At 41.5% G+C, this 13322-nt stretch overlaps 1 protein-coding gene across 1 annotated transcript in view; it reads left to right on the top strand.

Annotated features, from left to right (window-relative positions):
* OCA2 (OCA2 melanosomal transmembrane protein) overlaps nucleotides 1-13322 on the top strand; it is an 866379-nt gene that overhangs the window by 169341 nt on the left and 683716 nt on the right. The window contains exons 4-5 of the mRNA XM_069204281.1: nucleotides 4928-4985; nucleotides 12166-12238. Of these exons, the coding sequence (XP_069060382.1) occupies nucleotides 4928-4985; nucleotides 12166-12238 (131 nt within the window). The remainder of the gene's footprint in view (nucleotides 1-4927; nucleotides 4986-12165; nucleotides 12239-13322) is intronic.

Here is a 13322-nt window from a genome sequence, read left to right as displayed (position 1 = left end):
TTTGCTCAAGCTCGATCAATTAGCATTGTAAACTCCTAACCGGACTTTTCTTGCCACATAAATCGAAATTGAAAAGGAAAAGTTTCACATAACTAACTGGACTTTTCTTGCCATATAAACTGAAATGTAAAAGTTTCACATAAGTGAGCTGACGACCGCCATCAGCGCAAAGCAAACACACAAAGGGAAATAAAAGTTTGCTCAGTGAAACCTACCGGCAAAAGTGCAATAATCCATGTAACCAGCAAAAGTGCAATTATCTACGTAACCAGCAAAAGTGCAATTAACTACGTAACAGGATCGATGTCTGGCAAAGTGCTCGACTTTTGCCCAGAGAGATCACCCTGCGAAAAAAGAGAAAAAGTAGTCCAGAAACTGGACGGAAAACAGCCAGCCTCGTATGTTTTCAATACTTGGTCGCTGCACTCAAGGAGGACTAAACCCTGGAAAACGGATGATGTATGCATGCCTTTCGCTAATGAAAGCAGGCAGATTTTGAAAGACAATCCCACAAACCAATGAAAGAGACTGACGTGACATGGGTGTGGTTTGAAGCCCAAAGAGAGATTACAACACGGGACAGAGTGATTTGCGCTTGCCCCTAAAAAGAGAAAAGTAGTCCAGAAACTGGATGGAAAACAGCGAGCCTCGTATGTTTTCAGTACTTGGTCGCTGCGCTCGAGGAGGGCTAAACACCAGAAAAGGCATGACGTATGCATGCCTTTCACTAATGAAAGCAAGCAGATTTTGAAAGACAATCCCACAAACCAATGAAAGAGACTGACGTGACATGGGTGTGGTTTGAAGCCCAATGAGAGATTACAACATGCAACGGAGCGCTTTGCGCTCGCCCCTAAAAAAGCCCTATTGCTAATGTAAAAAAGGAAAACAAAAAAGCAATATGTGCGCACACCGTGCTTCATGACACTCGCTTTTCCAGTCCATTATGTAATTAACATAGTAACTAGCACCTGTGCAGATCCGGGACTGTTTTATTGGCACCAGCATCACCTCCACCTCAACGCATCCCAAATGTAAGCGTACGGTTTGTAGAACGCGACTTCTGGTTCCTCCGGGTGGATTTCGAACAAACACTCAGTGTGCATTCCTGGAGAACTTTGGACTCTTGTCCCCAGTCAGTGCTAAAGAGAAAATGAACAAAAAGTAAATGGAGCTTTGAAGCTGGGCTCTGTTCCCCCAATGTCGGGGAGTCCATCTTTCATTCTACTTGGGCGCATTCAACTAGAACAAACTTCATTTCCCTCCATGTGATCGATTCACTGTCGATATCTAGAAAAAAAAATGGAAAATACACCTGTTCTGATTTCCTCGCTTCTGAACTCCTTACAAAACGTACTTCTTTTCACTACGCTATGATACCCTTCTTGGATGCTTTTGCATGCTACACATGTCATTAATTTAACATATTGTATGTTAAGTTCGGTGTTTGATAAAGCGCATTTGTTTAGTCATGTCTGATTGGACCATAACTACAGAGAAGCTAGTGCACCTCTGTAATATGTCTATCATTGGAGGAAAACACCCCCACCTCATCAGCCACCTCAGTTCAATTGACCTCTGATGGAGCAGAAGTGACATCTCCAGCTCTTGAGAAATGTGACCAAGGACTCCTATTTGTTTCTGCCAATAGATATGTAATTAGTCATCATTTGCTTTCTACAGAGAATATCACAGTGAGAGAAAAGTGAAAACGTGTCTAATGTCTCTTACCTGGGCAAAGTATGAATAAAAACAATAGAGCGTTTGTTCTTTAGGGTTAATACCCATCCTTTACACACTTGTGGCCCCTATTATACTTGAACATGGCACAAAAACAGATTTTTGGGGTGTGGTGTGGGGGAGCTAAAATTTAAGATCCCAAAACTTTAGTACAATTTAAAAATTAATCTGCATTGACCACAATCTAGCTTTCCCAGATATCTGAATGTATTTTCTGTATTGTCACGCTGCTTGAAGCACTGATGTTAAGTGATAGGCAGTCCAACATGGCACTCTTGGGAAAGTGGCACCTCTAGATACTGTCAGTGTCCAGGTGTGGTATCAAGTTACACCTCCTGAGAAGACAAGTGAGAGACTGATTAGAATTACTTTTGTCAAAAATTACTGTTGGACTCCGTTCGGGTGACCACAGGGCAGAAGGGGGCTACTTTTCTCACAGTAACAGTGGTTGTGGTCATTTTGACTACGGTTCTGCAAACTGGGCCAAGTACAACCCTTTCCGTGCTTGGCTCTCCGCATAGAGAGGGCGAGCAGTTGCAGGCGTCTCAGGAAAGTAGTATGGCGGCAAAAGCTCATAAATCAATCAACTAACAGACTGTTTAAGGTATTGCCCATCAGAGTGCTTGTATTTATAGAAAAGAAAATACTTTCAATCTCACAACACCCCTCAGTACTGTACTGTCCATTGACTGTCATTTACAGTTGCAGAATGCTGCATTTTATGGTGGGAAACTGCAGCCTCTTCTCTTCCTGGTAGTTATCCTCTTTTCCTGCCATAGCTGAGATTCCTGATAATACCATCCACATAATTCTATTGGTCTAGGCAGGATTAGGCTTAAGTGCATTCAAATATTCTCCTTGGTCTCAAAAGTTGGGTGTTTTGGATACCTCTTTAAATGAATTTGCCAGACACAGGATGTAGATCCACCCTCTCTAGATTCAGGTTTGGGGTGGTCCGCTTTCAAAAGTCCTTCTCAGGTTGTTCTCCAGGCACAATCTTTCTGCAAAGTGATGTTTCTCACAGCGGGTATCACTGGGGCTGGCACCAAGCAGAAGCACCCATGACACGGGAATAATGAGGTGCAAGTTCTCTACAGCTCGCTGCCATAAGCCTTTCTCAAGCAGTGATCCGAGACTGTCAAAAGAGCAGGCCCTTCCTAGAAACTTGCTCACACTGAACAACAAACTGCAGTTCCAACCCTCCCCACTACAGTGTTCAAGAAGAAATAATAGGCAGAGCTATGCTACCAATTACTTCATGGAATTTCTAAAGAGCCCTGTTTACATACTCCTAACTTCATTGTCTAGGTCTCCACATTTCAGCTTGAGAAATACAAGCAAAATGCTTCCACTCTATGGTGAAGTTATCGCCAACACTTCAAATTGTGCCTTGTTGAATTGGGGCCATTCAGAATGAATGCAACTAGCCCAAGTGTTCAGACTCCCAACAGATGGAGTCATACTATCATATATGTGTCACACATGCACTGTTCCCAAACGTACACCCAACGTGCACGGAATTTTAGTGCAAGGTTCTGTTTCACATAACAGGGGAACCTTAGACGTGAGGTCAGTAGCCCATGCTTTTTTTCACTCAGAGAAACTCATCACACTACAATTTCATTAAATATGGTATGCTTCCACCACTGCTTTACATGATGCACGCAGGGCAGAGGTAATAGTTCCCTGCCTAGCATGAAGGCATGTATTCGTCCCCCTAGTGGTCACAAGATATTTGCTAGACCTTGCATTGTCAAAGACCGGCCTAAATCTCTGCACACATCATGCCACGAAGGCGAAGTTCCAACAAAAGTTAGTTGAGTGGGCCGCAACTTCTGCGTCCGAATTCTGGTCTCCAGCAAGTTCTGAGAGCTGCCTAAGATTGGTGTGACTGCTCGGCCCTTCCCAGGCCAGTGAATCTGCTTCACGACCTCTGGCCCCAACAAGGCTGCTGCTTCACCCCTTTGAAGAAAGTACCATGAGCTGTAAGTGGGTCGGGGAATAGGGGGTAGGGGGAGGGGGAAACATCCCGGGCCTGCCCTATGACCTGATTTGCAACGTAACAAAGAGCAGACAAGCAATGGGCTTGCTTAGCGTGCATATTGCGACAGACTGAAGAAAACGGGCAAGACCACTGGACTGCTTAAGACTTTTAACCAATGGTTGAAAGACCGTGTGAACGACGTTACACAACTAGCGAGTAAAACAGCTTTAACTTGCACCTACTCCTTGCCTCCTCCATGTAGCGTTGTCCACTGTAGTGTCAAACTACAGCAAAGCCGGAAGTAGAGAAGGTGGCATAGCACTTGATCACAACCCTATATTATGCTATTGTGTAATATTTAGTTTTGCTGGGTGATTAACGTACTTTTCCGATAAAAGGTCAGCACAGGGCAGGACATTACATTGTGTGTTATTTGGTACCCCCCCCCCCCCCCCCCCCCCCTCACTCTTCCCCCCCTTACACCCCGGCACCATGACTCCTGGAGAGACTTGTGACTGCTCGCCTTTGCTACTCTAGTGTCAAGAGCAGAAATGGTTGTACTTGGCACCAGTGACCAACTCTCGTCCACCAGGATTTGAAACTACTAACCCCGGTCTGCCTTGTGCCTTCCCCCTCCCAAAGAGTGTCTAAAAGTGTGTATTTGGATTTATTGAAGTGTAATAGCACACTAATAAGTGCTGTACATAGTAAATTAATGACACAAAGGCATGGGTTAATATTTAATAGTGTCATTGAAGGTAATTAAGTTGGGAAATAAGTCAAAACGAACATTACAGTACTGACATCTATATAATGCATGTAATATATTATACGCAGTAATCAGCTAGGAGTGACGGGGTGTTGAAGAGGGATGAGTCTGACAATGCTGTGTGCAAGGGTCGTCTTTGCCCTTGAGGAGACGGGTCAGAAAGGGCTGGGTGGAATACATTGCTAGAGTGGCGAAGAGAGCATGGCATTGTTTGGATGTAAGAGAAGCTTTAAAATCCCACTCTGGAAAAAGTACCAGGTTAATGTGTGGTTCAATGGTCTTTAAAATAACTGAGAAACCTCAGTTGGGTCCATATCAAAGTGGGTGGTAGTAAAGTGTGAAATGATTAAAGAATTCCAGTCACTCGATGCAGCGATTAATCTTACTTTTTACATCCTTTTTGTTAAGTCTTTTTCCCTTTCTTAATGTTGCAGGTGGTGCTTAAAAACTCTAAAGGTTACAGGACTTTTCATCTTTGTCGTTGTGTGTTCTGTGAGTATACAAAATATATGATTATAATCTTAGTCTTGTTACAAAGGATTGCGTGTTTTGCTTTTGAAACGATCATGGATGATTAATTCTAGGTCAGTTATCGTGCACTGTGGTACTCATTACTAGATTGTTGGAATTTGCTGGTGGATACTAGAGGGCTGTAATCTCTTATTCAGGTTTTGATCGTCCCACCATATTTGATCAGTACATGTTTCTCTCTAGAATGGGACATAACTGAACGGTTCTGGAGATAATGGGGCATTTTGCCTGAGATTTTCCCCAATTCCATTGAGAAAACCACATACCTTTTCCACCTGTTCACTGTAGAAAGAAAATGTCGAAGTGGAAAATGTCTTAAGGGGTAGTGAGGATTATGGGGTGGAGTAAAAGGGTGGAGGTCAGGACGAGCTTGTCTCAGGAGAATGATTGCCTCTCCTGTACTGCTATAGAGGGGTCGTATTTGGGGCTAGGCAGTGATGCTGCCCCTGCAGCAGGGGGAGACAAGCCCCTTGTGTCCAAGCCCAGAATTACCAGGTCTGAAGTTAGTGGGCCCAATAATTCCAGGCTTGGACTTCATTTGTGGGTGGTAGAATTTCATCCAAAGTTATCCCTCTTGTCGAAATTCTGAAACGTGTGATGAGGACCATATTCTATTTCCTTAATTTCCCCACCATTGGCCAACTGCAGCTGGGTGAATGGACCAGACACATGTATGTAGCTTTAAAAATTCTGTGGTAGGTCAATCCTGGACAGGCCCAGACCTGAATCTGAAATATGAGGGACACCTTGCCCATTACTTCCACTAATAAGAGTTGGGGAGCTTCAGCCTTTTTCTAGTTTGAATGTAATTTATTTTTCAAGGCAGGTTGTTTTACATCACGGTCTATGATCTCCTCTTTTACAAAATATTTCGTTCTCCTGTTCAGTAGTTCTACACCTATAATTCTTTTCAAGTTAGCTAATTTCTGAAAAGCCCAATGTGTGAATCGTTTTCACCAAATGATTGTAGGTGAAAGTAGGCCCCAAAATTATTTCAAAACTTTTTCTAAACAACTTGTTAGAGTTTTTACTTTGTCTGGTTCACGTGATGTAATTTACAAAGCTACCTTTCGACCATTTAGCTTACTTTTCTGTTGGTCTCACAAGCCTTAAGTGAGATGCTTTTCCAACATAGATCTGAGAATTCTAGAGCAACCATTATCGATGTAAGAATACTGACTTCCACAGTGTCCCCTTTGAGGGGTGTGAAATGGGTCCAACATACAAAACGATCTACCGGCAGGTAAAGTAAGGTTTCCTTTATTCTTTTATAAGCCCCAGCCATCCGACCACCTTCAACCGTCGTCCTCCGACTCCCTCGCTCTCCGTGGAGATCGCTCGAGATCAACACACTCGGCGTCTCCATGGAGACCGGCTGCACGCGGGAGCGGCGGCAATATACCACATATCTCCCCCTTTATAATAACAAACAACTTCACATTAAGAACTGCATTACGTACATACAAAAGTTTGACACACCATAAATTAGAGGATGCACTACTATCACTAAAAAATGCAGAGTAAACCATTCAATCATTACAATAGTACAATTACAATCAATTTAAAACATAGTCTTTAAGATGCTCAGGAGAGACTTTCCTCCGACTACTTCTCCTCATCCCATCACATCTTGTCACACCATCAGAGCTGTCATTATGTGTTCTTGACCAAAATCTTCCTGTATTTTTATCTTCCATATACGATTCTGGTTGAACCACATCCTGAATCCGAACAACTCGGTTCATGTTCCAAATTCTCCCATCTGAAGTTTTTATAGCATTCTTAAATAGTTTGATAACTACGTAGGGTCTTGTGAATTTTGATCCTTTTACACACCCTATAGGTGCCCTTATCTTTACTATATCACCCACAGATATGTTCACATTTGAAACCTTTTTCCTCGCATCAAATTCCTGTTTTCTCTTCCCTATGAGTCTTAGTTCTCTATCTCGCCAATCAGAATTTTCTAAATTGAAACCATTTTTCTTCCACTCCATCCAACCGGGACACAACTTGGTATTAGGTAACCTTTTCTTGAACAGTACAAAAGGTGATTTTCCAGTGGTAGCATGCGGAGAGAACCAATAAGTTGTAATCCTCTTCATCAACTCTACTCTCCAATTCAAAAAGTTTGCCTTTGCCAGTTGGATACTTTCTTTGAGAAATTTATTAAATCTCTCTACTGCACCATTTGTCTCGGGATGATATATTGCTGATTTCTTGTGCTTGATACCGCACTCACTCATATATTTCTCAAACATCGTAGAACAAAATTGTGGACCATTGTCTGATAACAAAGATTTTGGAAAACCTTCTTTCCTAAATATGTCTTCTAAAAAACTTATAACACTGGAAGAGGAAACATCACCGACATTTTTTACTTCTACCCACCTGGAATATGTCAATTAACACAATCAGATATGGGTTAACATGTTCCCCTGATAATGGGCCAACAATGTCTATAGCGACCTCATCCCAAGGTTTACATGGCAACTTCCTACAACACATTGGTACATTGTGAGTTTTTAATATTTTATCACTCTGTGAGCATTGAATACACTCTCTGACTATTCGTTCCACCTGCAAATCCATTCCTGGCCACCAGAAATTTTCCCTCACATTTTCTTTCGTTTTAACTATACCTAGATGGCATTCATGTGCTTGGTTCATGATCCTAGCTCTTAACACTTCAGGCGGCACTAATCTCGTGCCTCTCAACAGCATTCCATTATCCACTGCTAATTAATTTCTTATCAAATTCCATACTCTATCCAGTGATCTAAATCTTCCATTTTCTAATGCTTTGCACTCCTCAGTTAGCTCAACATCATCCATCACGGCTTTTTTCCACTCATTCTCAGTTATCACCCCACATGAAATTTCACATACATCACAGAATGAATCACAAGCATCATCCTCCTGCCCAGGTAATACTTTACATTCACCCTCTTTCTCATCTTTCACAACTAATCTGGACAAACAATCCGCACTAAAATTTAAAGAGCCCGGAAGATATTCTACCTTAAATTTGAATTCCTGTAAAGAAATGATCCACCTTCTGATCCTTGCAGATATACAATTCAAACCTTTGCTGCTAAACACCTCCACTAAAGGTTTGTGATCAGAAAACACTACAAACTCCATACCCCAAACAAAATGTCTGAATTTCTTTAGTGCCCAGTGTATGGCCAATGACTCTCTTTCGATTACTGAGTAATTATACTCGGAACCACTCAAAGCTTTAGATGCACATTCAATCAAACACTTCTTTCCCTTGTCATCTTGCATCAAAATCGCACCCAACCCTTTGGCACTGGCATCAGTGACAATAAACGTAGGTCTGCCCGGTTTAAAAGCCTGAAGACACGGAGCATTATTCAGTTCTTCCTTAATTTTTACAAATTCATTTTCACATTCAGTGTCCCAAATGAACTCCTTCCCCTTCTTTAATAGTCCTCTCATGTTCTCTGTCTTCTCTGACAAATTCCTGATGTATCTTCCATAGTACTCTACCATCCCCAAAAAAGAACTCACTTCATCCTTGGTTTGAGGACTTGATAATCTTTTTATTGTCATAACCAACTCAGGTTTGGGTTTTACACCTTCTCCTGTGATCAAATGTCCCAAGTATTCCACTTCTGTTAGACCAAACCTACATTTCTTCCTTTTAAGAGAGAAAACTGCATGACTTAGTCTACTTAACACCATCCTCACACGCTCCCAATGATCTGTCGCTGTATCTGCAAAAACCAAAATGTCATCCTGATAACACTTCACTCCATCAACATTTCCCAAAATCTTATGCATAATGCGTTGGAACACAGAGGCTGCCGATAGGAGTCCAAAAGGCATCCTCTTAAATTTAAAGGCACCAAAAGGTGTAATAAATGCCGTCAACTCTTGCAAATGTTCCTCCAACTCTACCTGATGATACGCTGATGTTAAATCTAGTGTCGAGAAATATTTTGCTCCCCCAACTGTGGACACAATTTCTTCAATATTAGGAAGGGGAAATTTGTCAACAACAACCTCTCTGTTCAAAGCTCTAAGGTCCACACATAATCTGATGTCTCCATCTCCCTTCCTTGCTACAACTATGGGCGCCAACCATTCTGTTGCTTCCACTTCTTCAATAATACCCAAATCCTGCAGTTTTTTGAGTTCTAACACCACTAAATCTTGTAACGCCAAAGGAATTTTCCTCACTTTGGATACTACCGGAATGGCACCCTTCTTCAGTTTAATTCTATGTTTGTATCCTTTTAAACACCCTAACTTCTCCACAAACACTTCAGGAAATTCAGAGACTAACTCCCCTTCACTACCATTAATACACTGCACTTGCACTTGTGGTTGTGCATTTGGATTCAACACAACCCCTAGCAATCTCGGATGTGTCCAACTTAAAAGGTTGTCCCCCTGGTTGGACACATAAACCTTTCCACTCAAATGTCTCCCTTTTAATTCAAGATGACCCACAAAATATCCTAACATTTTTATAGGTTGTCCACCATAACCTCCTGGACGTACATCCATTTTTTTTTTTAACACTCTATCCTTATTCGTTATTAAATCAAAACTTTTCTTTGAAATAATTAACTGTGATCAGGAATCAAACTCCATCAACAAACCAACACCCTCTACATTCACTACCTCACTCGGATGTTCCTCATTCTTACCACGTGTTTTAACTTGAAAAACCACATCCTGAGTCACCTCTTTAATCTCTCTCGTCATGCTGCTACTTCCATTCCTTTTCTTCTTATTACGGCAACATTTATAGTAGTGACCTTTCCTCCCACACCCATTGCACACTACATTCAATGCTGGGCAATTGCTAGCATTAGCTTTGTGACCACTCCTCCCACAACGAAAACATTCTCCTTTAAACTTATACTCATCCTCTTTTTTTCTTCAATACACTAAGTTCTTTGCTTTTCACTTCACATACTACTTCATCCACTTTCGGAATTTCTCCAATCATGCCCTTGTTACAATTTAACTCTTTAACACACTTAAGCATGTGCTCAACTCCTTTTGCCACTAACATTACTTCTTCCAAAGGTGGTTCATCTTTTAACCACAATTCCTCCCTTATTTTGTCGCTACTGCACCTTAGTACAAATTGATCTCTTATTCTTTCATCCACTAGCGTTCCAAATTTACAAGATGCAGCAAGTTTCCTCAAACTTGTAATGTACTCCTCCACCGATTCATCTTTTCCTTGTTCTCTTCTGCCAAAATAGTATCTTTCCATTATCGTACTGACTCTCGGAATATAATGTTTGTCTAATTTCTTAATGCAGAGTTCATATTCATTTAGATTTCTAGATTCTTCAATACTTAAATCTGGTAAGTTTTCCAGTACCTCTTGACCCTCACCCCCCAAACAGTGCATCAAAAGTGCATGTTTCCTCTCTGCGCTGAGTGTTGGTCCACACACCCTAGCATAATGAACAAACATTTTCTTCCACTTAGTCCACGTATATGTTGGATCTCCTGGACTACTTAAGAAGAAAGGAGGGGGTGTTACATTCTGCATTATTATTTTTTTAAAAAAATAATCTTTAGTAACCAACCAAAACACTTCCCAATAAATATTGCTAAACTGATACTATTACAATATTCTAAACCCCCCAATTACAAATATAACATCAAACACTTTCCATTAAATGAGTATTTGTACAAAATAGATACACCCCATGCAAATACGTTGCAGTTACTGTACACTGTACTTAACAATGTAAAATGCTCATAGATGATAAGTGTGCCTGTCACTGTATAATTTACGAAACAGGCTAAAGCGTTCTTGAAAGTGTGCCTGTCACCGTATGCAGTTGTCACCATCCAGCCATGTTTCCTTTAAAAATGTCCATGTCAGCTGAACAGCAATGAACACCTTCCCCTTTAAATGCTGTAGCTTAGACCATCCCTTTAAGGGAAAGAAAAACTTAGGCCACTCCTCCAGGAAACAGCATACCAGGAAATCCACTCAACCAAAACAGCTCTGAATCTCCTCACTGCTGAGTGCTTCTAACTTCACTCACTTCGGGCTACACTCAGCCTGTTGTTTTACACGGAGAAAATCAGCTGAACTTCCTCGATCTGTAGAAATATCCAATATGATGTTGGGGCACCTTAAGCCATCCTCGTCGCCAATGTGAAATGGGTCCAACATACAAAACGATCTACCGGCAGGTAAGGTAAGGTTTTCTTTATTCTTTTATAAGCCCCAGCCATCCGACCACCTTCAACCGTCGTCCTCCGACTCCCTCGCTCTCCGTGGAGATCACTCGAGATCAACACACTCGGCGTCTCCATGGAGACCAGCTGCACGCGGGAGCGGCGGCAATATACCACAAGGGGTTCTGATGAAAAACAGCGTCTCTAGTTACACTAGACCTTGGTCACATTTTCTTATTGGGTACAATCCATCAGGGCAAGTACTTCAGGTGGGATTAAGAATATGCATCTATCTCCAACATCATACTCCACTCCGATCTCTGCTACATGTGTTAATTTTGAATGCTGCTTTTCTCCGATAAACTTGCAACAACACTGATGCTATGCTTTCATGATGGAGTTCGTACGTGCCTTTGCCATATACTTAATATTTTTTAAAACTATGCAAAAGGTTTACTACCTCCCGCTGCAGCCCGCAAAAGAGGGTGGACTGAGGTCTCAAAAGGAGGTTAAGCCTCCGGGCCCACCTTTCTGGAAGGGACCTAAGCGGGGGAGGAGTTACTATGGGAACTCCTATGATTGCCGTCTTGTTGCAGGCCCACTCTAGCTTCTCGGAGTGTGGGGGGGGGGTATTTTTAGCATGGGGGTGTAGTGATACACCAGCACTCCCCACTGTGTCCCTCTGAGTGAGATGCAGACGGCCATGTTTTTTTCCCTCCATTTCCATACGCACTTTGTGATGTATGATGGAGGTCCCTTAAATATATTTAATATGGAGATGTTTAATTATGAGCTGAATATTTAAAGGCTTAACGCACAAAAGGGATTCTAGAAGTGCCAATGAAATATGCTAGTGGCACAGTAACATTGGTCTTGACATAATTTTCTGCTTTCTACTTATGGTATCAGAAGATCCCACTTTAATAATTCAATTATCTGTCTTAATGCTTTATTACAGATTTTATTTAGCATTTATCCAGATCAAGGAAATCGGTGGCAGATGCTGGCAGTTTCACCTCTGGAAAGTTACTGTATCCTTTCTCAATTGATTTTTCTTTTTTTTTTTTGTGAGGGCAGTGGAAGGGTATGGGGAAAGAGGTTAATGGCTGCTTTGGCTCAGTTGATGCATGGTGATTTTACACAGTTTTTTATGTTATTGTATTACTATTTGCAGTGCTATGTTTTTGGTTGGCCTCTGTGAATGCCATCTTGGTTCCTACTAGCCACCCCATTCGCTGATAATATTGGTGCTCATCAAATGGTCTTGGTTAAAAAATGTTTTTTGTCCAGCTCTTAATAAAATAATATAAACAGTTATTGTATTGCTCTCCTATTCTCTTCTGGATAATATGACCATGTGTGTGTTTCCGAACACAACGTTATTTCTTGCAATTATAGGACTGGTTATTGTGTGACTATACCTATAAACATCCTGTGGAAATTCTAGATTCGCGGCTGTTACATCTAGCTTGCATAGTACACAGCTCTGGGAGTGGAGAACACTAGTTTAAGAAAAAATAACATTCTTCATTGTTATGTATTACATAAGTTTTCTGACTGCACAGTTAGGGGCGGTTTTAGTCATTTTTCTTTCCTAGAGCATATAAATGCCCAAACTGCTTGTCCCACTTCACATCCCGCACATCTGTGAAGTGTGCCTGATTTGTTTGATCACATTTGATGCATGTAATTTAAAAACGGGAACCCTACCTTGGAATAGTGTTAAAACCTTCAGTTGTCAGTTTTTGCCATGTCACTGCAAGCTTTCGTTTTCACAAATCTCTCTTGCTACAAAAGGACATTATTGGGAGCCTTTTAGAGAGAGGTGTTACTGTCGGTTCCGGTCGGCTGGCTCAGTGGACAAATGTATCCCCTCAAGAAACGTGTTTAACCTTGTGGCCACAGGTACAAATCCCAATGGGCCCACTCAGCCTTTCGTCTTTATGAAGTGGCTAAAATGTGTACCATTGAGTTTGATAACAATAAACACCAGCATCAAGATATCCTACGTACTCTACAAATGCATGAGTTGTGTTCACGTGAATTGTGACAAACCTCTTACATTCCCCGAACAGTAGAATGGAGAGAGACACTTGTTTTACTACAGGTTGGTCT

This window comes from Pleurodeles waltl, chromosome 8, assembly GCF_031143425.1.
Source record: "Pleurodeles waltl isolate 20211129_DDA chromosome 8, aPleWal1.hap1.20221129, whole genome shotgun sequence".
In the NCBI taxonomy this organism is placed as follows: domain Eukaryota; kingdom Metazoa; phylum Chordata; class Amphibia; order Caudata; family Salamandridae; genus Pleurodeles; species Pleurodeles waltl.
The sequence above is the reverse complement of the archived record's forward strand: the minus strand, read 5'-3'. Positions and strand labels throughout refer to the sequence as shown.